Here is a 24,951-nt window from a genome sequence, read left to right on the forward strand (position 1 = left end):
CACAGAATGCCCTGATATACTGCATCAGGAGGGAGACAGTGAAATTAGGACTCTTATCAGGAAGTAGAGGTTGCAGGAAGGGTAGGGGATATAATGATGAGGTCAAGGAGAGAGTCAAACTCAGGCGCTGCAGGAAGGGTAGAGAGCAGAGTGCAGGCTCCACTGGCATCTGAACTAACACTTTTAACTGAACTTTTGCCTTTCACTAGCCCGTATGTCTGAGACATAGTTACTTAACAACAGTATTTATTAGAAATTTATAATTGAATTCTCTGTTTCCAATTCTCTGTTCTCTCTCCATTGTCTTTTGCTGTGCCCAAAGATACAGAAGGCGTCCACTGTCATCTTTACTTATCTTCAAAGTTCATCAGTGCCTGCACTGTAAAGAAACAGACTGTGAGGCTGGAGAGCTGAGAATGTGTAGAACAAAGCTACATAAAAGTCTGGTGAAGACCCTGCTTTTCTGGGCTCTCCATTGCCACATAAATCTTTACTCAAGTCATGAGTCTCTGCGCTCTTTGCCACAGAGAAGCTAATCAGAATTAAAGAAGCCACTTTGCTATTTTCTCCTCCCATTCTTTCTGTTTTCCCCAGAAAAGTGGTGGAAAGGAAGGGATAAGAATGAATGGAAAAAAGCAGAATTCCATGTTGTAGTGTTGTATGTGCCTTTATTGCTCTTCTGTGGCTATTGTGCAAGAGCAACACACACACACACACACACAGAGTCCTCCTTAATTATCTTCACATTGGGTTGATTTCAACAAAGAATAAGGAAGAAAACTCAGATAACACTAATCCATATTAAGCTGTTAAAAAAAAAAAAAACTGGCCGGCGCCGTGGCTTAACAGGCTAATCCTCCGCCTTGCGGCGCCGGCACACCGGGTTCTAGTCCCGGTTGGGGCGCCGGATTCTATCCCGGTTGCCCCTCTTCCAGGCCAGCTCTCTGCTATGTCCCGGGAAGGCAGTGGAGGATGGCCCAAGTCCTTGGGCCCTGCACCCGCATGGGAGACCAGGAGAAGCACCTGGCTCCTGGCTTCGGATCAGCGAGATGCGCTGTCCGCAGTGGCCATTGGAGGGTGAACCAATGGCAAAAAGGAAGACCTTTCTCTCTGTCTCTCTCTCTCTTTCTCACTATCCACTCTGCCTGTCAAAAAAATAAAAATAAAAACTGCCCTTAATGCTTCCAGTTGCTGAGCTTATCTTATCTTTTATTTTTAGAGGGAAATGTTATTAATCCAAATTAACCTGCAAGTAGTGAAATTTAGGAAAACAGTTTTGAGCAGATAGTTCTCAGTTTATAACAAACCTAAGTAAATTGCATACTTCTCTATGCTGAGGCTGATATGAGAAGGGGCTAATAAGAGAAATTTATAATTCATAAGCCTCTTTCAGGGGTTAAGGTAGTGGCACTTGCAGGATTCCTGCTCTCTGCCATAGCTATTCAGCTTGAGCCTGTATCCTTTCAGCTCAGGTCAGAAATGTGACCTTCAAAAAGAAGGAACATATAAAGGGGGAGGGCTGCTCAAATGGAGTAAGAGCTCACCTTGCTCTAATTCCCAACAAATGAAACTGGACATTCTCTTTGGAAATGAGCTCTCAGACAGAATAGGATTTGGGCGTCCCCTGCTGGAGAAGCAGAGTTCCTAGGCTCTCTCCATGTTGGAGGAGATGTGGACACGTGTCCAGAATGTGACACACCAAACCAAGAATCTGTTGTTTCTAAGTGTGAGGCAGAAATTGAAAGGCTGGCGTGCCCGAATTGGACATACTCCTTCTCCCTCATTATACTACAGAGCTTCAAAAAATTTTGTTGAAAATGGATTAAAAGATAAGTGTATTTTGTTGCAAAAAATTAAAATTCATACGTAAGTTTTGCATAACATGTATTTCCCATAGACTTTTTGAAGACCCAGATGTCAACATTTTTGCATTGTGATAAATGCACTTTTTAATTCCATTTTCTAGCAGTTTTTTGAAGTACCCTCATACATGTGACTCTCACACACTTAACAGCCCTAAATCCATACCTGCAAACTCTTGCAACTTCTTACGCTCCTCTAGGTTATACTGAAGCATTTCTAGTAACTCAAAATATCGGAAGAGTGAATCTCTAGGCCAAACAACACGGTCATCCTGATCCATTTCCATTAGCCCAGGCAGATTCTGATGCACAAGGGTCTCCCAGTCCAACTGATCTGCGGAGAGGAATGTTTTTAAAACCACGTCTGAGTTTGTGGAAGTTGGGTAAGAGCAGAGAAATCCAATGGTGTGGGTGAAAAGAAGAGGGTGAAAGAGGAAACAGGAAGCAAGAAGGGAAAAAGCGAACATCACCAAGAGACCACTTTTTATGCAAAGAGAGCTACAGCCATACTTCATCTAAAGTGCAGCAGAAGTATAGGAGAAATGAAGAGCAGAAGTATAGGAGAAATGAAGCACCAAGTCATTAAGACCAGAAAATCAGACTGGTGGGGAAAATTGGAAAGCAGATATGGTGGGAGAGCTCTTAAGATTAGGATGTCTTGTAAAGAAGAGGAGTGTGAATTCAAGTGGAAGAAACCCTTCTGCTTACCAACAGCATCAGGATATGTGGTCTCAAAAGATGAGGAACAGACGGAGGCTACAGAGGAGGCAGAGGAGGAATATGGGTACTCTTTTATTACTGACAAGGATTCCTTGGTTTTTGACACAGATGTTGCTATATCCTCTTCAGTATCTATGAGTTTAGGCTTTCCTTTAGAATCTTTGGATAAGGACACAGATATCCTTGGTTGACTGGTTAATCTGTTAGTGAAAGGAGAAACATTTAAACATATGATTCATTGTTTTGGTCATGGCTCTGGACATCCCTTAATACTTGGATTAAAGGGAATGAGGGAAGATCCACTCCCAAACTCTAAGCTTCAGTACTTCTGACCTCAACCTCCCCCAGCATATCATCTGTAACTCTTCTTTTCCCTCCCACATCCGGTCTATCAAGAAATCCTATTGATTCTACCTTCCATATATATATGAAAAAATATATATATATATCTTTTCTACTAACTCACTAGTATGGCCCAAGTCCAAGACATCATCTCTTGCCTGGACAGTAGTACAATCTCCTAACTGATCTCTCTGCTCTTTCCTCATTTTTACACAGTTCATCACAGCAAACATAATAATCCTTCTTAAATGTAAGTCACTCCACATCACTCCATCACCCTCAGAGTAAAAGCCTAAGTCCCTACAATGGCTCCTACGGCCCTACAGAATGCAGTCACTATCCCATTGTCTCTCTGACTACATCTTCCCTCACTCTCACCCCTGCTCACTCTGCTCCAGTCACAATGGCCTCTTTGCTGTTTCTCAAACACATAGCTCTAGCTAGAATTAGGAGCAGATCCATTGCCTGAACTGAGGTATTCCAATATGGAATGCAGGTGTCTCAAGCAGCTGTGCCAGACACCCACCGCAAAAGGGAAAATTTTAAAAGAAAGCTAACAAGGGCCAACACTGTGGCGTAGTGGGTAAAGGTGCCATCTGCAGTGCTGGCATCCCTTATGGGCACCAGTTCAAGTCCCAGGTGCTCCACTTCCCACCAGCTCTCTGCTATGGCCTGGAAAAGCAGTGGAAGATGGCCAAAGTCCTTGGGCCCCTTCACCTGCATGAGAGACCCAGAAGGAAGCACCTGGCTCCTGGCTTCGGATCAGCCCAGCTCCAGCTGTTGTGGCAATTGAGGAGTGAACCAGCAGATAGCAGACCTCTCTCTCTGCCTTTGCCTCTGCCTCTCTGTAACTCTGCCTTTCAAATAAATAAATCTTTTTTAAAAATTCCTGTGGCTCTCTTAATAGATTACCATAGATGTGGTAGCTTACAACAATAGAAATATACCATTCCGGCCGGCGCCATGGCTTAACAGGCTAATCCTCCGCCTTGCGGCGCCGGCACACTGGGTTCTAGTCCCGGTAGGGGCGCCGGATTCTATCCCGGTTGCCCCTCTTCCAGGCCAGCTCTCTGCTATGGCCCGGGAAGGCAGTGGAGGATGGCCCAAGTGCTTGGGCCCTGCACCCGCATGGGAGACCAGGAGAAGCACCTGGCTCCTGGCTTCGGATCAGCGCGATGCGCCGGCCGCAGCGGCCATTGGAGGGTGAACCAACGGCAAAAAGGAAGACCTTTCTCTCTGTCTCTCTCTCTCTCACTATCCTCTCTGCCTGTCAAAAAAAAAAAAAAAAGTAAAAAAAAAAAATTAGAAATATACCATTCCACAGTTTTGGAGGGCAAAAGCATGAAATCAAAATGTTGAAAGGGCCACAATCTCTCTGGAGCTCTAGGAGAGAAAGTTCCTTGCCTCTGTTACCTTTTGATAGTTTCTTGTAACCCCTTGGTTTCTCTTGGCTTGTGGCAGCTACACTCTCTATCTCTATTTTTATATCACCTCCTCCTATTCTCTTCATCTATCTTCTCCTCTTCTGTTTCCTATAAGGACTCTTGTCATTGAATTTAGGGTCCACCTGGATGATCCAGGATGATTGCATCCCAAGATCCTTAATCACATCTTGCAATGACCTTTATTTTCCCAGAGAAGGTTCCTTGGATTTAGGACATGGAAATGTCATTGTAAAGGACAACTATAGAACCCACTGCAATACAGTCACTGAACAAATAAATTTGCACTCAGTCATCTTATTTTTCTGTTGTCTACCCTCTCCTTCATGTGTTTCCATCCCAGTTCACATACACACTGCTACTAACCTGCTATCGATTTTGCTCTGGCTTGACCTCAGCAACTCAGGGGACAGGTTTTGCCTCCTGTAAAGCAAAAAAAAAAAAAAAAAAAAAAAACATAAAGAGAGCTGTTCTCAAGCAGAAGTACAAAAGAAGTACAAGAAAAGTTGTAGTAAAGGGGTGAAAAGAGACAGTGGATGAAGAAACAGGCAATCTTCCAGAGCTGAGGAGTTCTTAACCCAGGGACAAATTTGTCATAGGAGAAAAATGGGATCAAGGCCAAAGGAGTAGAAACAGGGAATGAGGTCAGGAAACCCTTGAGAAATAAAATTGGGTTTGAAAATGGGAAAACAAACCTCTGGATAATCTGCCGCTTGAATATGTCAGCCTTGTGCTGAACCTCCAGATGTGTCATCTCCTCACTCAGCTCATTCCTGATATTCTGGAAATTAGTAACTGCCCCAGGGGGCCATTAGGAATTGGGAGCTGGTGATGACTGGATTCTGGGGAGAGGGCTTAGGTGAGGAGAAACCAAGTGAAATATCCATTCTGAGACCCACGCCTTCCTGCCACGCTGGGTTCTTTCTACCCATTCCAGCAATCCCAGCTTTCAGGCAAATTTCTTCCCAGTCACCACTCCCACCAAGTTCTCCCTCCTCTGTGCTTACCCATCATGGCTACTATGATGTTCCGAAAGATAATAGAGCCAAGCAACAGCCAAAGGATGACATAGGCGCTGCTAAAGAAGCGGCTGACTTCAGGCACCTTCCAGATATCCTGAAGGAGCGCATACCAATGATCCAAGGTGAAGAGGATGAACACTGTCACTAGGGAATTCAGAAGGTCCCTAAAGAGAAAGGAGCGTGGACAGAAGCAGAAATCCAGACCTCTTGGGGAGAGTACCATTTTTACTCTTAAATCAACATAAGAGCATTTTTTGGAGTTTTCTCTGATTTTAGTTCTTTCCCTACAATATTCGATGTTTAGCTCATCATTCTTCATTTTGAATTTGTTCTATTAAGTTTTCCTTTACCCTGAATAATCTAGGAATGCCTCTCACTATTCCATTAGGCCTAGGGCACTGTAAGGACTCATTAAATAGGTATGGACTGAATTTTTAAAAGATGAATGAATCATCAACTAGATATCATTTTTTTCTAAATTCATTCTCCACTGCTCTATGGCCTTCATATAACAGAAGATGAGTCATAAATTTGGCAAATATCACTCCTATTTAGCTCATTGTTATGAACTAATAAGCAAGTAAATGGATGGATATTGACATAAACATATATTACCCCCAAAATGATAATACACAGACATAATACAAAAATTATAAAATATTTAAAACTTAATTTTAAAATTGGATACTTTTCTGAGGTCTTTTGTGAAATGCAAAAGGAAGGTACCAAAAAATTTCCTTTTTTTCCCCCTAACTGCCCATATATTATTTGTTGAAAACATCTGGGCTTGAAGAGGATGAATTCTAGGACCTTCCTAATGCAATACTTTTACACAATTAAGAGTCTAAGGAAGGCCGGCGCCGTGGCTCAACAGGCTAATCCTCCGCCTAGTGGTGCTGGCACGCCAGGTTCTAGTCCCGGTCGGGGCGCCGGTTCTGTCCCGGCTGCCCCTCTTCCAGGCCAGCTCTCTGCTGTGGCCAAGGAGTGCAGTGGAGGATGGCCCAAGTCCTTGGGCCCTGCACCCCATGGGAGACCAGGAGAAGCACCTGGCTCCTGCCATCGGATCAGCGCGGTGCGCCGGCAGCAGCGCGCCTACCGCGGCGGCCATTGGAGGGTGAACCAACGGCAAAAGGAAGACCTTTCTCTCTGTCTCTCTCTCACTGTCCACTCTGCCTGTCAAAAACTAAAGAAAGAGTCTAAGAAAGCCCTGAGAGGTGCTCACAGACTGGATTCTAATTCACAAGTAGGATTATCACCTCTTAATTCATGTTGACTTTCTAGCAATCAGTATTTTCTAGACAGGCTTGTCATGGTTTTGAATGAGTATAGTTATGTGCATGTATAATATCCATGACTACAGATTTGAGTAAAACCAATGATCATGTTTTTGAGAGTCATGATAACAGTTATTAATCACTATGTGATAAATACTGTGCTAAGCATTTAAATGTGTTATCCCATTCATCCCCACATTCTTATACTATTTCCATCTTTCAAAAGAAGTAATTGAGTCATAGAAACCAAGGCTAAACCACTGGCATATACTGCTATTTAAAAATGAATGATGAGAGTGTGTATGAATTTGCAAACCCAAAATAAATCTGGAACTCAACCCTCAATCAGAACTAACATCATTCACAATTCCTTTGCTTTCCTTTCCCCTCTCTTTAATGGATTCTGTTACAGTTTCATGTAATATACTTTTTGTATTACTGTACTTTGGATGAGGTTCCCAATTTCTACCCAAATTCTCTCCCCTCACCCAGGCTTCTCCCAGCCCTGCCTACGAGAAGAACAAGCTGTACTCCAGGTCCTGGCGAGTTGAACGGGTATACTTCTCGAAGAAATAGACACCAGCCACGGCAAAAATGTAGAAGAAGATGAGCAGCAACATCAAGAGGAAGGTCATGCTCTGGAGGCCATAATCTCAAGTCAGAGGTGGGCCAGATTAGACTGATCTCCACCGACAGCCTAGTCAAGCCCATCTGGCAACCCCCACCAAACTCTCACTTCCACTCCTGAGCTCAGCCGTCAGCCACAGCGAGCTCATCCCCAGCCCCTTCTCAACCAATAACACTTCACAAGAAGACTCTGCATTGCCTTCTTGGACCCATCCAGACTTATTTCAGATTAAATATAAAATTCCATGTTTCTCTACACTGTCCCTTTGCTTTAGCAATAGTTAAATCACCTTGAGAGCCCTGACCAGGGCCAAAATAATAACTCGAATTTGACGAAATCGTGCAATGAGTTTGAGAGACCTCAGTACCCGGCAGATCCTCAGCAGCTGGAGCCACACAGACTGGCCTGTTACCCCTCCCAGCACCACAATCTCCGGAAGCAGGGACTGTGGGAAACACACAGATTATGATCAGAACAACCCCAAAGCACCCAGACACAGCTGCCCCTCCATCTCACCCTCTTCAGAGTCCCCTGGGAACTATCGTTTGAACAGCATTCTCTGGGGATATTTTTCTGCTTTTCAACCTTTCTATACTAAATTACTTAAACTCTGTATTTCAACTTGCTCAGACATAAAAGGGATAAAATCAATGCTAATCTCATTGGGTTGTCCGGAGCACAAATAAGCTAATACAAGTAAACACTGTTTTAAGTGCCTCGTATTTAGTAAATGCTCCACAATCAACATAAGTTACTGTTGGGGGTGATGCTGTGGTTAGATTCTACCTTGCTCCTAAAGCCATCCCCATGATTAATTTTGGTTTTAGAAAAAAAAGATCAAGAGGTAAATTCTTGTCTAACTGTTATGTTAACTTTTCTTGTTCACTCACCTAGGCACATGCCTCATCCCACTAAAATAATCCTCAGGATATCTATTCTTACCAACATGGTAACAACAAAGTCAAAGACATTCCAGGCACTCTTCCAGAAGAGGAAAAAGCTGGATAGCCACATAAGTAGGATCTCCAAGATGAAGATTAACAAAATAAACCAAGCTGCCACCTCCACAGTCAGCTTCAATGGCTCGAGACTGCTATTTGTGTATTCCAGCAATTCTGTGAGGGTAGAGCAAAGCCGCAAAGTTAAGGCAATGGGAAGGTAAGTGATGAAGAATGACCACTTATAAACCACAGCTGTGCCCACTACTATTCCATTTGTCTTTGAATTTCTTTTAACACTGTTGCTTCAACCTGTTGAGTGCAGGAAAGATAGAACTGACCATGGAAAACAGCCACGACTCATCGCCTGTTAATACTAGTGTGACTAACAACTTTAAGTCATCTTCTAGTCACTCTGGGGATCACACAGCCATCACTCCTCACCACATCTGCTACACTGTTACTTCCATCCAAAAGTTCACATGAAAGCAATGGATCTTGAAAACAGAATGAAATTTAGGGCCATGATATGAAAAGTATTTTTTAAAGAATTATTTGAGAGACAGACTAATAGAGGTAGAGCCGGCCAGAGATAGAGAGAGGTCCTCCATTCCTCGGGTTCACTCCCCAAATGATCGCAATGGCCAGAGCTGAGCCGATCGGAAGCCAGGAGCCAGGAATCTCCTCTGGGTCTCCCTCACGGGTGCAGGGGCCCAAGGAGTTGGGCCATCTCTACCGCTTTTCCAGGTCACAGCAGAGAGCTGGATCAGAAGAGGAGCAGCCAGGACCAAAACTGGCGCCCATATGGGATGCCTGCATTGCAGGCTGGCACTTTAATCCACTGCACCACAGTGACCCCGCAGAATACTTTGTAAAAGATCCAGAAACAGGAAACCAGATTTCATGGGGCATATTGAGATACCATAATAACAAACCATTTGGGGGCTGGCACTGTGGCAAAGCAGGTAAAGCCACTGCTGGTATGAGTCCCAGCTGCTCCACTTCCGATCCAGCTCTCTGCTAGGGCCTGGGAAAGCAGTGGAAGATGACTCAAGTCCTTGGGTCCCTACACCCACATGAGAGACCCGGAAGAAGCTCCTGACTCTGGATCGTCTCAGCTCCGCCTGTTGCAGCCAATTGGGAAGTGAGCCAGTGGATAGAAGACCTTTCTCTCTCTCTCTCTCTCTCTGCCTCTCCTTCTCTCTCTGTATAACTCTGAGTTTCAAATAAATAAAATACATCTTAAAAAAAAATTGGGCTCTTTGTTAGCTTTCTTTTTTAAAAATTTTATTTATTTATTAATTTGAAAGACAGAGTTACAGAGAGGCAGAGGGAGAGGCAGAGAGAGAGGTCTGCTATCTGCTGGTTCACTCCTCAATCGCCACAATGGCTAGAGCTGGGCTGATCCGAAGCCAGGAGCCAGGTGCTTCTTTCTGTGTCTCTCATGCAGGTGCAGGGGCCCAAGGACTTTGGCCATCTTCCACTGCTTTTCCAGGCCATAGCAGAGAGCTGTGGGAAGTGGAGCACCTGGGACTTGAACTGGTGCCCATAAGGGATGCCAGCACTGCAGATGGCACCATTACCCACTACGCCACAGTGTCAGCCCTTGTTAGCTTTCTTTTAAAATTTTCCCTTTTGCGGTGGGTGTCTGGCACAGCTGCTTGAGACACCTGCATTCCATATTGGAATACCTCAGTCCAGGTGATGGATCCGCTCCTAATTCTAGTGTCCTATTACTGTACCCTGGGATACAGCAGGTTATGGCTCAAGTATTTGGATCCCTGCCACCAACACAGAAGATCCAGGCTGAGTTCCCAGCTCCTGTCTTTGGCTTGATCCAGTCCCAACTGTTGCAGGCATCTGGGGAGTGAACCAGCCCATGGGAGATTTGTCTGCCTTACTGTGCCTTTCAAATAAAAAAAAATTTTTTTTCAGAAAAACTTTATTTGTAAAGCAGAGTAGCAGAGAAAGAGAGAGAGAGAAATATATCCCATATGCTGGTTCACTCCTTAAATGGCTTCAACAACCAGGGCTGGGCCAGGCCAAGCCAGGAGCTACAGCTATTTGGGGAGCCAGTGAGCACTCTATCACTCTGCCTTTCAAATAAATAAATAAATAAACCTTTTAAAAATAAAATTTTCGCTTCTCTAAAATTATTTTTTTTCTACAAAGCAACACTCTTATTATTTGCTAATTGAGATTCCTTAAGTTATTGCTGTTAACTGTCAACTCTCTCATCACATTAATCTCTGTTTCTCCCTCTCTTTGTAACTCTGCCTGTCAGATAAATAAATAAATCTAAAATAAATAAACAAATATGCTGTAGGAAAAAGCACTGAAAAAAATAGACTTAAAAGTTGGGGCCAAGTAATTAACCACTCCCCTTTGCAAGTGGATTAAAGGCCTGAGACACGGTGGGCCCAGCCTTTTTTCCCTTTTGCCCTAGACCCGCTTGCTGCCCCCATGCCTCTGGGGTGTGTGGCCTTCAGGCCACATGGCCTTTGGGCCACCCGCCCCATGCTTTCTAACCTACATGCTCCTCTACATGGCTGGCTCCCAGTGCTCGGTATGAATCCAGATTTCTCTCTCTCTCTCAGATAGGGCCCTCACTCTCCTATGCATTTCTCTCACTAAAAGAAAGCTTAAAACTTTAAAAAAAAAAAAAAAGAAAGAAAGAAAGAGTCAAGGGCTGGTGTTGTGGTGTAATAGGCTAAGCCTCCACCTGTGGCAGTGGCATTCCATATGGGTGCCAGTTTATGTCCCAACTGCTACTCTTCTGAACTAGCTCTCTGCTATGGCCTGGGAAAGCAGCAGAAGATGGCCCAAGTGCTTGGGCCACTGTGCCCACGTGGGAGACCTGGAGGAAGCAGCTGGCACCTGGCTTCAGATTGGCTTAGCTCTGGCAATCATGGCCATGTGGGGAGTGAACAAGCAAACTGAAGACTTTTCTCTCTGTCTCTCCATCTCTGTAACTCTACCTTCAAATAAATAAAATCTTGGGGGCCGGCACCATGGCTCAACAGGCTAATCCTCTGCCTTGTGGCGCCGGCACACCGGGTTCTAGTCCCAGTCGGGGCACCGGATTCTGTCCCAGTTGCCCCTCTTCCAGGCCAGCTCTCTGCTATGGCCCGGGAGTGCAGTGGAGGATGGTCCAAGTGCTTGGGCCCTGCACCCCATGGGAGACCAGGAGAAGCACCTGGCTCCTTCCTTGGGATCAGCGTGGTGTGCTGGCCGCAGTGGCCATTGGAGGGTGAACCAACAGCAAAAGGAAGACCTTTCTCTCTGTCTCTCTCTCACTGTCCACTCTGCCTGTCAAAAATTAAAAAAAAAAAATAAAAAATAATAAAATCTTGGAAAAAAAGTTGGGGCCCCTGCATCCATGTTGGAGACCCTGAAGAAGCTCTTGGCTCCTGGCTTTGACCTGGCCCATCCCTGGCTATTGCAACAATTTGGGGAGTGAACCAGTAGACGTAAGATCTCTCTCTCTCTCCCTCTTCAAGTAAATAAATATTTTTTTAAAAAATAGACTTAAAAGCTAAAATAATCAACACATTGGTGCCGGTGTTGTGGCAAAGCAGGTAAAGCTGCTGCCGGTGACACTGGCATCCCATAAGGATCCTGGTTTGAGTCCTGGCTGCTCCACTTCCAATCCATCTCCCTGCTAATGTGCCTGGGAAAGCAGTAGAGGATAGCCCAAGTGCTTGGGTCTCTACATCCACATTGGAGACTTGGAAGAAGCTCCTGGCTCCTGGCTCCTGGCTCTGGCCAGGCTCAGCCCCAGCCGTTGTGACCACTGAAGGAGTGAACCAGCATGTGAAAGATCTCTCTCCTTCCTTCCTTCCTTCCTTCCTTCCTTTCTTTTGTTAAAGATTTGTTTACTTATTTGAAAGTCAGAGTTACACAGAGAGAGAGAGAGGTCTTCCATCCCCTGGTTCACTCCCCAGTTGGCCACAATGGCCAGAGCTGTGCCAATCCGAAGCTAGGAGCCAGGAGCCTCCTTTGGGTCTCCCACGTGGGTGCAGGGGCCCAAGGACTTGGGCCATCTTCTACTGCTTTCCCATGCCATAGCAGAGCACTGGATCAGAAGTGGAGCAGCCAGGTATTGAACCAGCGCCCATATAGGATGCTAGCGCTTCAGGCCAAAGCATTAACTGCTGCGCCACAGCGCTGGCCCCTCCTTCTTTTTATAATTCTGCCTTTCAAATAAATAAATCTTTAAAAAAAAAAAAGGAATCAACATTGCAGGGCAATAGCTTTACTGTTAATCTGACCCTGTACTGGACCAAGACAAAAAGAATAGGGCTGCACTTCAGCCCTCCCTAGAATGGGTTGGCTCCTCCTCAAAACTATCATACATATTCCTGTATCTTGAGGCTATGTGACTCTTCAGCAAGCTTTTTTCTTCTTTTCTTTACTAATTAATTTTTTTTAAAGTGAGAGAGAGGGGACCAGCGCCGTGGCACAGTAGGTTAATTCTCTGCCTGCAGCGTCGGCATCCCATAATGGAGCCCGTTCTAGTCCCGGTTGCTCCATTTCCAATCCAGCTCTCTGCTATGGCCTGGGAGAGCAGTAGAGGATGGCCCAATTCCTTGGGCCCCTGCACCTGCGTGGGAGACCAGGAAGAAGCGCCTGGCTCCTGGCTTTGGATCAGCGCAGTTCCAGCCGTTGTGGCCATTTAGAGAGTGAACCAATGGAAGGAAGACCTTTATCTATTTCTCTCCCTTTCACTGTAACTCTACCTCTCAAATAAAATAAATAAAATCTTTAAAGTGAGAGAGAGAGAGAGAGAGAGAGAAAAGAAGAGACAGAGAGATCTTCCATCTGCTGGTTCTCTCCTCAGACGGCTGCAATGCCCCAGTGAGCCAGGCCAAAGCCAGGAGCCAGGCGCTTCATCCAGTTCTCCCATATAGAGCCCAAGCACTTGGACCATCCTCTGCTGCCTTTCCCAGTTCATTAGCAGGGAGCTGGATTGGGAGTGCAACAGCCAACACCCAAACTATTGCCTATATGTGATGCCAGCATTACAGGCATTGGCTTAACCCGCTACACCACCAAGTTTTTCTTTTACATGTTTCTGTAATTCTCAGTTGGACAGTTTTTCACATTTTAACAACTCTGAAATTAGGATGCATCTTACAATCAATGATATGTCCCAGTTTCATCGAGGATGATTTACGTCCTAGTGGTAAGTAAACAGTGCATTTCACCATTGATGACAGCTTGGATGCAATAAAATGCTTTTTCAGTAATGATAAATTCTGGCTCTTAGAAGCATAGAATTACATTATTAGAAAGAGCTGAGGCCTACACATTTGTGACTAGAAAATTGAGTGCAATAACATTTATTCAGTTTTTGCCTTCACAAAATAGGAGTAATGGAGTCGTTTAAATTAAGGGTCTTGGAAGAAGGGATATCATGGTTTGCATAGAGAAGTGTAACTTGGAGATGCAGCAGCACTTTTACTCTCTGGGGAAAAGGGATGATTTTATGGAAGTTAAATGAACACAAGAAAGTTCAAAAGAACAAGCAGCAGAAATTGCCCCAACAGGGCAGAATGTGCAGTGATTGCTTCCAACTCTACATCAACTAATGATAATGTATACTATCTAGAGATGAAAATATAACTTGAGGCCAGCGCTGCAGCTCACCAGGCTAATCTTCCGCCTGCGGCGTCAGCACTCCAGGTTCTAGTCCCAGTTGGGGCGCTAGTTCTGTCCCAGTTGCTCCTCTTCCAGTCCAGCTCTCTGCTGTGGCCCGGGAAGGCAGTGGAGGATGGCCCAGGTGCTTGGAAGACCTTGGGAGACCAGGAGGAAGCACCTGGCTCCTGGCTTCGGATCGGCACAGCGTGCTGGCCACAGCGGCCATTTGGGGTTGAACCAACGGCAAAGGAAGACTTTTCTCTCTGTCTCTCTCTCTCTCACTGTCTAACTCTGCCTGTCCAAAAGAAAAGAAAAGAAAAGAAAAGAAAGAAAGAGAGAAAATAATATAACTTGAAATTTTATTTTATTTGAAAGGCAAAGAAAGAGAAATTTCCAAACTGCTGTTTACTCTCCAAATGCCCACAATGCCTAGGGCCAGGTTGAAGCCAGGAGCTCTGAATTCAACCTTGGTCTCTCACAGGATTGGCGGTATCATCTGCTGAATCCCAGGGTGTGTATTAGCAAGAAGTTGGATCAAAAGTAGAGTGGGGCCGGCGCCGTGGCTTAACAGGCTAATCCTCTGCCTTGCGGTGCCGGCACACCGGGTTCTAGTCCCGGTTGCCGCTCTTCCAGGCCAGCTCTCTGCTGTGGCCAGGGAGTACAGTGGAGGATGGCCCAAGTGCTTGGGCCCTGCACCCCATGGGAGACCAGGAGAAGCACCTGGCTCCCATCTTCGGATCAGCGCGATGCGCCGGCTGCAGCGGCCATTGGAGGGTGAACCAACGGCAAAAAGGAAGACCTTTCTCTGTCTCTCTGTCTCTCTCACTATCCACTCTGCCTGTCAAAAAAAAAAAAAAAAAAAAAAAGTAGAGTGGTAGGGACTTGAACCAGGTACTCCAATATTGGATGCAGGTGTTCCAAACGATGTTGTAACCACTGCCCCAAATGCCTACTCCCAAAAGTATAACTAAAAAATTCCTGAAAGTTTGCAGCCTGTCTTAGCAAGACAAAAGAATCTTTGTGGAAATGGAGTTGAAGAGACCAGGAGTCTTAGCCAGTGCAGTAGGGTGAGAGGAAGTAGCAGGTTGATAAACAAGACAGGCAATTTTATATCATTCTGTTTCACAGGGTAGAGCTACAACACAGATAGTCATCTACTGCTACTTCCTATGGTAGAACAACAGAATAACAAGTAACTTCATAGTGGTTTCAGGGAAAGTCCAACACTGGTGAGGAGAGTAACACACTGTAATTTGTATTGTCTTCAACTGAAGACAATAGCTAATGTTCAAAATTACACCTTGCAATTCATGAATTCAAACAGTGCTATGATTCAATTGTGAAAAATAAGCATTTAGTGTTACACAAGTGAGTATGTCAAAATATTGATGTGACATGATATCAAAATAAGACTGATAAAATCCCAAGACATAAGAAATAGCACATTGAATCAGAGCAATAGCAAACCAACCTGCAATATTGTCTCAAGCTGTTAGAAATACAATTACAGGGTGCCAGTTCTAGTCCTGGCTGCCCCACTTCTGACCCAGCTCTCTGCTATGGCCTGGGAAAGCACTAGAAGATGGCCCAAGTCCTTGGGCCCCTGCGCCCACATGGGAGACCCAGAGGAAGCTCCTGTCTCCTAGCTTCGGGTTGGCGCAGCTCCAGCCATTGCAGCCATTTGGGGAGTGAACCAGCAGATGGAAGACCTTTATCTCTATCTCTGCCTCTCCTTCTCTCTGTGTAACTGACTTTCAAGTAAAATAAATAAATCTTAAAAAAAATATATAACTACATAGTCTTAAGTTCCTTATTGCCCTAGTTTTCTGGTTTCTATTACTTTTCCTCAATTTGCAACCATAAAAATAGTACTTTTCCTATATCTGGTATATGAAAATTATCCCTCATTATTGTACAGATACTAAAACTGTCTTTTTTTATATCACACTTTTTTTATTTTATACACTCTCTTTACCATCCTTGACTCAATTATCACAACACAATATTTCATAAGTTGAAAATATTTACTAAATATGCATTAAAGAAATGATCTATAAATAAAGCCAAACAGCACTTTAATGTGCTCACATCATTTCCTTTTCTTTTTTAAATAAATAAGTGACTTTTAGATGAGATTTCAGGTCCATAGAAAAACTTAGCGGACATCTCTTACAAACCTGCCGTCACCACAGATGCAGGGCCTGTAGCATCACAGTGGCACATTCGTGATAATTCATGAAACTGCCCTGATGTGTCATCACCCAACGTTCACAGGTCACTCTTTGTTTTTTTTTTTTTTTTAACTTTTATTTAATGAATATAAATTTCCAAAGTACAGCTTATGGACTACAATGGCTTCCCCCCCATAACTTCCCTCCCACCCGCAACCCTCCCCTCTCCCACTCCCTCTCCCATTCCATTCACATCAAGATTCATTTTCAATTCTCTTTATATATGGAAGATCAGTTTAGCATATATTAAGTAAAGATTTCAACAGTTTGCACCCACATAGAAACACAAAGTGAAAAATACTGTTTGAGTACTAGTTATAGCATTAAATCACAATGTACAGCACATTAAGGACAGAGATCCTACATGAGGAGTAAGTGCACAGTGACTCCTGTTGTTGACTTAACAATTTGACACTCTTGTTTATGGCATCAGTAATCCCCCTAGGCTCTTATCACAAGTTGCCAAGGTTATGGAAGCCTTTTGAGTTCACCAACTCTGATAATATTTAGACAAGGTCGTAGTCAAAGTGGAAATTCTTTCCTCCCTTCAGAGAAAGGTACCTCCTTCTTTGATGACCTGTTCTTTCCACTGAGATCTCACTCACGGAGATCTTTTATTTAGTTTTTTTTTTTTTTTTTTTGCCAGAATGTCTTGGCTTTCCATGCCTGAAATGCTCTCATGGGCTTTTCAGCCGGATCCACATGCTTTAAGGGCTGATTCTGAGGCCAGAGTGCTGTTTAGGACATCTGCCATTCTATGAGTCTACTGTGTATCTTGCTTCCCATGTTGGATTGTTCTCTCCCTTTTTTATTCTATCCGTTAGTATTTGCAGCCACTAGTCTTGTTTATGTGATCCCTTTGGCTCTTAGTCCGATCATTATGATCAACTGTGAGCAGAAATTGAACACTTGGACTAGTGAGATGGCATTGGTACATGCCACCTTGATGGGATTGAATTGGAATCCCCTGGTATGTTTCTAACTCTACCGTTTGGGGCAAGTCAGCTTGAGCATGTTCCAAATTGCACATCTCTTCCCTCTCTTATATTTAACAGCAATCACTTTTCAGTTAAGTTTCAACACTTAATAATAACTGTGTATTGATTATAGTATTCAACCAAAAGTATCAGTGTCCATTTCACTTCAACAGATTTTTTGTTTGTTTGTTCTACTTAAAACTGTCTTTTCTTTTTTGTTGTTGTTAAAATTTTATTTTTTTATTTGAAAGTCAGAGTTACAGAGTGAGAGAAGGAGAAACAGAGATAGATTTCTTCCATCCACTGAGTCACTCCCTAAATGGCCACAGTGCCAGGGCTGGGCCATGCCAAAGTCAGGACCCAGGAGCTTCTTCTGGGTCTCCCACATGGGTAGCAGGGGCCCAGGAACTTGGGCCATCTTCTGCTGCTTTCCCAGGCACATTAGCAGGCAGCTGGATCAGAAACAGAGCAGCCAGGACTTGAATGGGCAACCATATGGGATGCCAGCACTGTAGGCCACAGCTTTAACCTGCTGCACCTTGGTACCAGGCCCATCTCTTTTCTTTTCAAACCACACTAACACATACTTTTTAAGCTTCCTTTCACAGAAATAACATTCAGTTTTGCAATTTGTAATTTCCTTTTTATAGTTTACAGGTATAAGGATGTGTTTGATACAATAACCACTATTCAGAATTTCAGGCTGTATATATTCATATAGTGGTTAATTCCAGACTGTATATATTCATATAGTGGTAAAAGAAAAGATTGTAGGACTAGAAAATTGGGTTTGAAAGTAAGTCCTACCAGCTTCTAGATGTTTGACCTTGGGAGTTACTTAATCTTTCTATGTTTCAGTGGTTTTCCAACTTTGTATTTTCAAACTTTTAGCAATTCTCCAAGGCATTCCAGAAGTTTGTGATTTTGTTTTATTTATTTGAAAAGCAGGGAGAGACAGAGGCAAAGATCTTTGACTTTATGGGCCAGTGTTATTGTAAAGAGGGTTACACTGCTGCCTGTGATGCCAGCATCACATATCTTTAAAAAAAATCTTTGATTTCAAAGTTGTTAATGGAGTCTATTTTAATTTTCAGTTTTATCAATAAGCCATTTAAAAGTTATTAAAAATATTTATTTAGGGGGCCAGCACTGTGGTGTAGTAGGTTAAGCCTCTGCCTACAGTGCCAGTATCTCATATGGGTCCTGATTCATGTCCCGCCTGCACTTCTGACCCAGCTCTCTGCTATGGCCTGGGAAAAGCAGTAGAAGATGGCCCAAGTGCTTGGGCCCCTGCACTCCTGTGGGAGACCTGGCAGAAGCTCCTGGCTCCTGGCTTCAGATCAGACCAGCTACAGCTGTTGTGGCTGTTTGAGGAGTGAACCAGTGGATGGACGACCTTTCTCTCTGTTTCTCCCTGTCTCTGTAACTCTGCCTCTCAAATAAATAAAAAAAATATATTTAATATATATTTAAAATAATAATATACTGTAATAAATATTATAATAAATAATAATATTTAAATTAATTTACTTATTTGAGAGGCAGAGTTACAGTGAGAGACAGAGAGAGGTCTTCCATTCACTGGTTCACTCCCCAAATGGCCATTATGACCAAGGATGGGCCAGACTGAAGTCAGGAGCCCAGAGCTTCATCTGGGTCTCCCACGTGGGTGGCAGGGGCCCAAACATCTGGGCCATCTTCCACTGTCTTCCCTGGCACATTAGCTAAGAGGAGGACTGGAAGCAGAGCAGCTGGGATGAATAACCACATTCATATGGGATGCTGGCATTGCAGGCAATCATTTATGCTTATTCTGCTGTGCCACTATGCTGGCCCCCTTCAATAAGTAATTTAAATATTAGTTGAGAGCCTCCAAATGTGCTATTACTGTTATGCTTGGCAGTTAATGGAGATCAGGAGGGTATATTCAACCACTTCAAACAACACAAACCACTGTGTGGATCATGACACTACGCAGTCTTGTTTTTTTTTTTTTTTTTAAGCTTTACTCGTTTATTTGAAAGTCAGAGTTAGAGAGAGGGAAAGACAGAGAGAGGTAACTCCCATATGCAGGTTTATTCCCCAAATGGCCTTAATAACCTGGTCTAGGCCAGGCTGAAGCCAGGAGCCAGGAGCTTCATCCGGGTCTCCCATGTGAGTGCAGAAGCCCAAGTACTTGGGCCATCTTCCACTGCTTTCTGAGGTCCATTAGCAGGGGACTAGATTGGAAGTAGAGCAGCCAGGACTTAAACTGGCATAATGTCAGAGTCTGCAGGCGGTGGCTTAACCCACTATGCCACACCAGCCCCATATTACCATCATTTTAAACTACTGTTTTTAGCAATATTTGGATAATTATACCCATAGTGAAGGAATACTGATGCGGAATACAACTTCTTTAAGGTTATAAGAATAACTCTGCAAGCTTATATATAGATGATCTTCATCAGATTCTATCAATTGTATTCATCTGATCAAAATTTTATATAGCACATCATGCTGTCTATAGAACTGTAAAAATCAATGTCAAAAAAGTATAATGATGTTGTAATCAACTTTTTAGTAAATATAAGGACTTTTGGCATAGTAGGTTAAGCCAACACTTGAAAAGCCAGCATAGTGCCAATGAGTCCTGGCTGCTTCACTTCAGATTCAGCCTCCTGTTAATGTGCCTGGGAAGGAAGTAAAAGATGGCCCAAGTAGTTGGGCCTCTGCCACCCATGTGGGAGACCAAATGGAGTTCCTGGCTCCTGGCTTCAGCCTGGCCCAGATATGACCATTGCTGCCATTTGGGGAGTGAACCAACAGGACAGAAGTGTTCTCTCTTTCTCTCTCTCTCTCCTTCCCTGTCCCCCTCTGTGTCATTCTGCTTTTCAAATAAATAAATAATTAAAAAAAAATAAAGACTAGCGGCCGGCGCCGTGACTCACTAGGCTAATCCTCTGCCTGCGGCACCGGCACCCTGGATTCTAGTCCAGGCTGGGGCGCCAGATTCTGTCCCAGTTGCTCCTCTTTCAGTCCAGCTCTCTGCTGTGGCCCAGGAAGGCAGTGGAGGATGGCCCAATTCCTTGGGCCCTGCATCCGTATGGGAGACCAGGAGGAAGCACCTGGCTCCTGGCTTCAGATCAGCGCAGCGCGCCGGCCGGCCGTAGTGGCCATTTGGGGGTGAACCAATGGAAGGTAGACCTTTCTCTGTCTCTCTCTCTCACACTGTCTAACTCTGCCTGTCAAAAAAATAAAATAAAAATAAGGACTAGCTTTACTTGCAATGTTATTTTCTGCAAAAGCTTGCAAGTGATCCAAATCTTTTCCTTCCTCTCATCATTTAAACTGTAAAAATAAACCAACTGATGTTGAAAATGCAAAACAGATGGGGCAGCGCTGTGGTGTAGTGGGTAAAGCCGCTGCCTGCATTGCCAGCATCCCATATGGGTGCCGGTTCAAGTTCTGGCTGCTCCACTTCCAATCCAGCTCTCTGCTATGGCCTGGGAAGGAAGTAAAAGATGGCCCAAGGACCAGTGTGGGAGACCTGGAAGAGGCTCTTGGCTCCTGGCTTCAGATTGGCACAGCTCCAGCCACTGCAGCCAACTGGGGAGTGAACCAATGGTTAGAAGACGTCTCTCTCTCTCCTCTCTCTGTGTAACTCTGACTTACAAATAAATAAATCTTAAAAAAATTTACTCATAGACAAACCATATACTTTTTTTATAAACAGCATGACATCAAATGCCAAAGGCAAAAGCTTGCTTTCATGATTATATAACAGTAAACATTAAATGTTAATATTTAATAATATACTAGTATAAAACTTTTTTTAAAAGATTTATTTATTGGGGCCAGTGTTGTGGCATAGCAGGTAAAGCCGCCGTCTGCAGTGTCAACATCCCATATGGGTGCTGGTTCTAGTCCTGGCTGCTCCACTTCCAATCCAGCTTTCTGCTTTGGCCTGGGAAAGCAGTGCAAGATGGCCTAAGTCCTTGGGATCCTGCACCTGCGTGGGAGACCCAGAAGAAGCTCCTGGTTCATGGTTTCAGATTGGCACAGCTCTGACCACTGGGGTCATTTGGGGAGTGAACCAGCAGATGCATGACCTCTCTCTGCCTCTGCCTTCCTAACTCTGCATTTCAACTATATAAACAAATCTTAAAAAAAAAATTATTGATGTATTTGAAAGGCAGAGTTACAGAGAGAGAGAGGGCTTCTATCCACTGGTTCACTCCCCAAATGGCTGTAATGGCCAGGGCTGGGCCAGGCTGGAGCTAAGAGCCTGGGTCTACCACATGTATGCAGGGGCCCAAGCAGTTGGGTCATCTTCTACTGCTTTACCAGGCCATAAGCAGAGAGCTGGATCGGAAGTGGAGTGCCAGGACTTGAACTGGTTCCCATGTGGGATGCTGGCGCTACTGGCAGAGGTTTAACATACTATGCCACAGAGCTGGCCCCTAAAACATTTTCTTCAATTTATTTATATCATATAAAAATAAAAATGATTAAAATGCCTAAGGAGGGGGCTGGAGCCGTGATCAGCCCAGCTCTGGCCGTTGCAGCCATTTGGGTAGTGAACCAGCGGATGGACGACCTTTCTCTCTGTCTCTCCTTAACTCTACCTCTCAAATAAATAAATAAAATCTTTTGGCCGGCGCCGCGGCTCACTAGGCTAATCCTCCGCCTTGTGGCGCCGGCACACCGGGTTCTAGTCCCGGTCGGGGCACCAATCCTGTCCTGGTTGCCCCTCTTCCAGGCCAGCTCTCTGCTGTGGCCAGGGAGTGCAGTGGAGGATGGCCCAAGTCCTTGGGCCCTGCACCCCATGGGAGACCAGGATAAGCACCTGGCTCCTGCCATCGGATCAGCGCGGTGCGCCGGCCGCAGCGCGCCTACCGCGGCGGCCATTGGAGGGTGAACCAACGGCAAAAGGAAGACCTTTCTCTCTCTCTCTCACTGTCCACTCTGCCTGTCAAAAATTAAAAAATAATAATAATAAATAAATAAATAAATAAAATCTTTTTTTAAAAAATGCCTAAGGAGGTTTTCAGGATTATGTATGTATTACTGGGCAACCAAATCATAGGACAAAAAAGATGGGGACTTAAACTTCCCCATGACTTAATGGTATTACGTTTATTTCCAGGAGACATGAGGGAGTTCTCATTTTGATCTATTGAAACTCGACTTTCATTTTCATTTTCGTTGAGCATTTTGTCTATCATTTACTTTTTTTTTTTTTTAAGCTTTACCACTACGCCATAGCACAGGCCCCATCATTAACTCTTTAATTTTTTGGTTTACCTAATATCTTAGTTGTATGTAACTTTACATATTTCATGATGTTTCTGAATATACTTGTAAATGTTAGACTATTTACAGATAGGCACCAATTATCTTTAATAGGAAAGCTTTAATACAAATAAACATTCTACAAAACTGACAAATTTAACTGGACTTCCCATCTCTAGTTTTTTGCATTCATATCACACCCTAAGTGTCTAGACCACCCTGTGTCTACTAAATAGTACTCTTATGAGTCCTTCAAATGCTTCTACACCTTAATAGTTGCATAAATACTACTCCAGAGGGCTTAGTATAATTTCCCTATCACAATTTAAATCATATTTTAAAATATAAAAAGAACAGTTTAGAAGAAATATGACTCCTTGGGGCTGGCATTGTTGTGTAGCTGGTTGAGACAGAGCCTGCAATGCTGGCAAGCCATGTGGTTCCGGTCCCGGCTGTTCCACTTTCCATTCAGCTCCCTGCTAATGCACCTAGGAAGGCAGTGAAAAATGGCCTAAGACCCTGGGCCCCTGCACCCATGTAGGAGACCTGGATCCTTGTTTCAGGCTGGCCCAGCCACAGCCATTGCAGCCATCTGGGGAGTGAGCCAGCGAATGGAAGCTTCTCCCTGCTTCTCTGTAACTCTGCCTTTCAAATAAAATAAATAAATCTTAAAGCAAACAAAAAAAGATGACTCCTACCCCTTCCTCTTTCACCCAAAGTCAGTTCTCACCTATTTCAACCATCAGCACTATGGTGTTCAAAAAGATGAGGAAGATGATGAAGTTCCTGAAGAGAGGGCCTGTTTCCTCTTAAGGAAACATACAGAGTGGAATCCTTCTTGATTTACACAGCTGAAATATTAAGGGCAAGAATATTAGTGAGAATGAGAAGAAAATGAAGTTTGGGGAAGAGAAAAATAAGTCATTAGGCAGATGATGAAAAGCCGTGGATAAAAATGCGTGACACCAAAGGATACTCTCAAGGACCCATCCAGCCCACAGGGAGAGAGGCGGCTTCTGACTGCATCGCACATGAAGCCTGCTCAACATTCTCTGGGCATGGGAAATCCGTCCCACATGTTGAGGCTTTATGGAGAAGCGCACTAGCTGGTGTTGATCGCCCAACATAAGTTTCTTCTGACGAGAAGGATCTATATAATAAAATTTTAGAAAGCATTGTGGACAAACACAGTAAAGGCTTTGGGGGCTATGGAGAGCAGGTAGGGATATGTGAGATAATATGCCCCAGTGCTGCTGTGTTCACTTGGAGAGCTGACTTAATACTTATGACCAACACCATCTATACCCATAAATAAAAGCAGCAGGTTCAGTCCTCAGTTTTAAGTGTCTCTGGTGGAAACTTTTCCAAGTCAACCAAGGCTGACAGCTATCCTATGCCTAAGAGTGGCAAGGGTTCTTTCACCTGGATTGAAAAAGTTTCATGTGTAAAGTCCTTATTTTATCAAATTTGCAACCAAACCAACCTCCCCTGAATTTTCCACCCTTAAATTTGCCTCCCTGCTTCCCATTCTTTGCAGGATGTGGCTAGGAATCTTAAATTAGACATAGTAGAAAAACAAGCTGCTGACCAAGTAACTCCCGGATAGTGTGCCTTGGCACCGCTTGGGTCAAGCCTTGCAAATGCTCAATGAGAGAGAACGTGTCAATCAGACGTGACCGAATGGCATCAGCTCGGGGCAGTTGCACGTGCCCTTTTTTGTGATCAGTAGCCATCTCTGTTAAAAAAAAAAAAAGGAATCAAGAGTCATTTTATTCTTAGAGCTGCAACAGGATTCAAGCTATTTTGCTCCTCTTCCCTCCTAAGAGACCCTAAAGAGCCCCTAACTGGGAATTATGGGCAGTCGGGGAGAACAAACAGCATCATGATTCAAGGCTGTCTGAAACAAAGTGGGAGTCGGGAAGGACACTGCGCAGTCGACCAAGTGGCATCTTCACGTGTAATTAAACACTCATTCTAAGAAACCTTCAAAATAAAAGCGGGAACTCCGAGGCTGGACAAAGAATCCCTTGGCCCAGCTTCCACTGAGGGACTTGGGCAATGAGGTGAGGCGGAGAGGAGGCCGGGCCTGGCTGCCCCCGAAGGAAAAAAACCAACTTAGGAGGAACTGGACAAAACGCAACAACGGCCTCACATTTGGAAAACGTTGTCCCGTGGCAACTGTGCCCACGCCAACGCTCCCCACGAGCCAGCTCCTTCTCCCCTCAATTCTCCATGCTGGGCCTCACCTCAGCCCAGGCTCTCTTCCCGCCCACTCAGTCCCGACTTCGCTCCTCCGCCTCCAGCACGCAGGCCGAGCTCAGGGACGGTCCCCAGCCCCGCAGCTTCCCATTTCCAGCCCCTCCTCGCCCGACTCGCAGGTCAGACGTGTCCACGGTCCCCGGCCCAGCTGCCAGCCCAGGCCCCCGGCGCGGCAGCGCTCGCCCGGCGCTCGCCGCCTCAGCCCCGCCCCGCTCTCGGGCCACTCGGCGGTTACCAGCTGGGCCCGCCCACCCGCCCGACGCAGGCGCCGCGCAGCCAATCGGCGGCTGCCACACTGCGGCCGGAGCCGGGCGAGGGGGTTGGGACCTCCGGCTGCAGGTC

At 44.7% G+C, this 24,951-nt stretch overlaps 1 protein-coding gene across 1 annotated transcript; it reads right to left on the minus strand.

Annotated features, from left to right (window-relative positions):
- Positions 1 to 249: 249 nt before the first annotated feature.
- On the minus strand, positions 250 to 24,761 carry CATSPER2 (cation channel sperm associated 2). The gene is made up of 13 exons (XM_062205796.1): positions 24,597 to 24,761; positions 23,939 to 24,085; positions 23,327 to 23,500; positions 23,081 to 23,149; positions 8,233 to 8,405; positions 7,580 to 7,735; positions 7,176 to 7,300; positions 5,374 to 5,552; positions 5,062 to 5,161; positions 4,733 to 4,789; positions 2,571 to 2,782; positions 2,029 to 2,196; positions 250 to 379 (listed from the first exon to the last, which is right to left on the minus strand). Exons 2-13 carry the CDS (start codon positions 24,081 to 24,083, stop codon positions 348 to 350), a joined length of 1,590 nt encoding a protein of 529 aa, XP_062061780.1. The 5' UTR covers positions 24,084 to 24,085; positions 24,597 to 24,761; the 3' UTR covers positions 250 to 347.
- Between the last annotated feature and the right edge of the window lie 190 nt (positions 24,762 to 24,951).

The sequence above is a fragment of the Lepus europaeus genome, chromosome 11 (assembly GCF_033115175.1).
Source record: "Lepus europaeus isolate LE1 chromosome 11, mLepTim1.pri, whole genome shotgun sequence".
In the NCBI taxonomy this organism is placed as follows: domain Eukaryota; kingdom Metazoa; phylum Chordata; class Mammalia; order Lagomorpha; family Leporidae; genus Lepus; species Lepus europaeus.

Excerpts from the sequence above, each read along its gene's own strand:
- CATSPER2 (XM_062205796.1), bottom strand. The coding sequence starts at position 24,083 with ATGGCTACTGATCACAAAAAAGGGCACGTGCAACTGCCCCGAGCTGAT. Across the intron at positions 7,301-7,579 it reads CCCTGGTCAGGGCTCTCAAG|AGCATGACCTTCCTCTTGAT; the intron begins GTGATTTAACTA and ends TATGGCCTCCAG. Across the intron at positions 5,553-7,175 it reads GAGTACAGCTTGTTCTTCTC|GGACCTTCTGAATTCCCTAG; the intron begins GTAGGCAGGGCT and ends CTTTCTCTTTAG.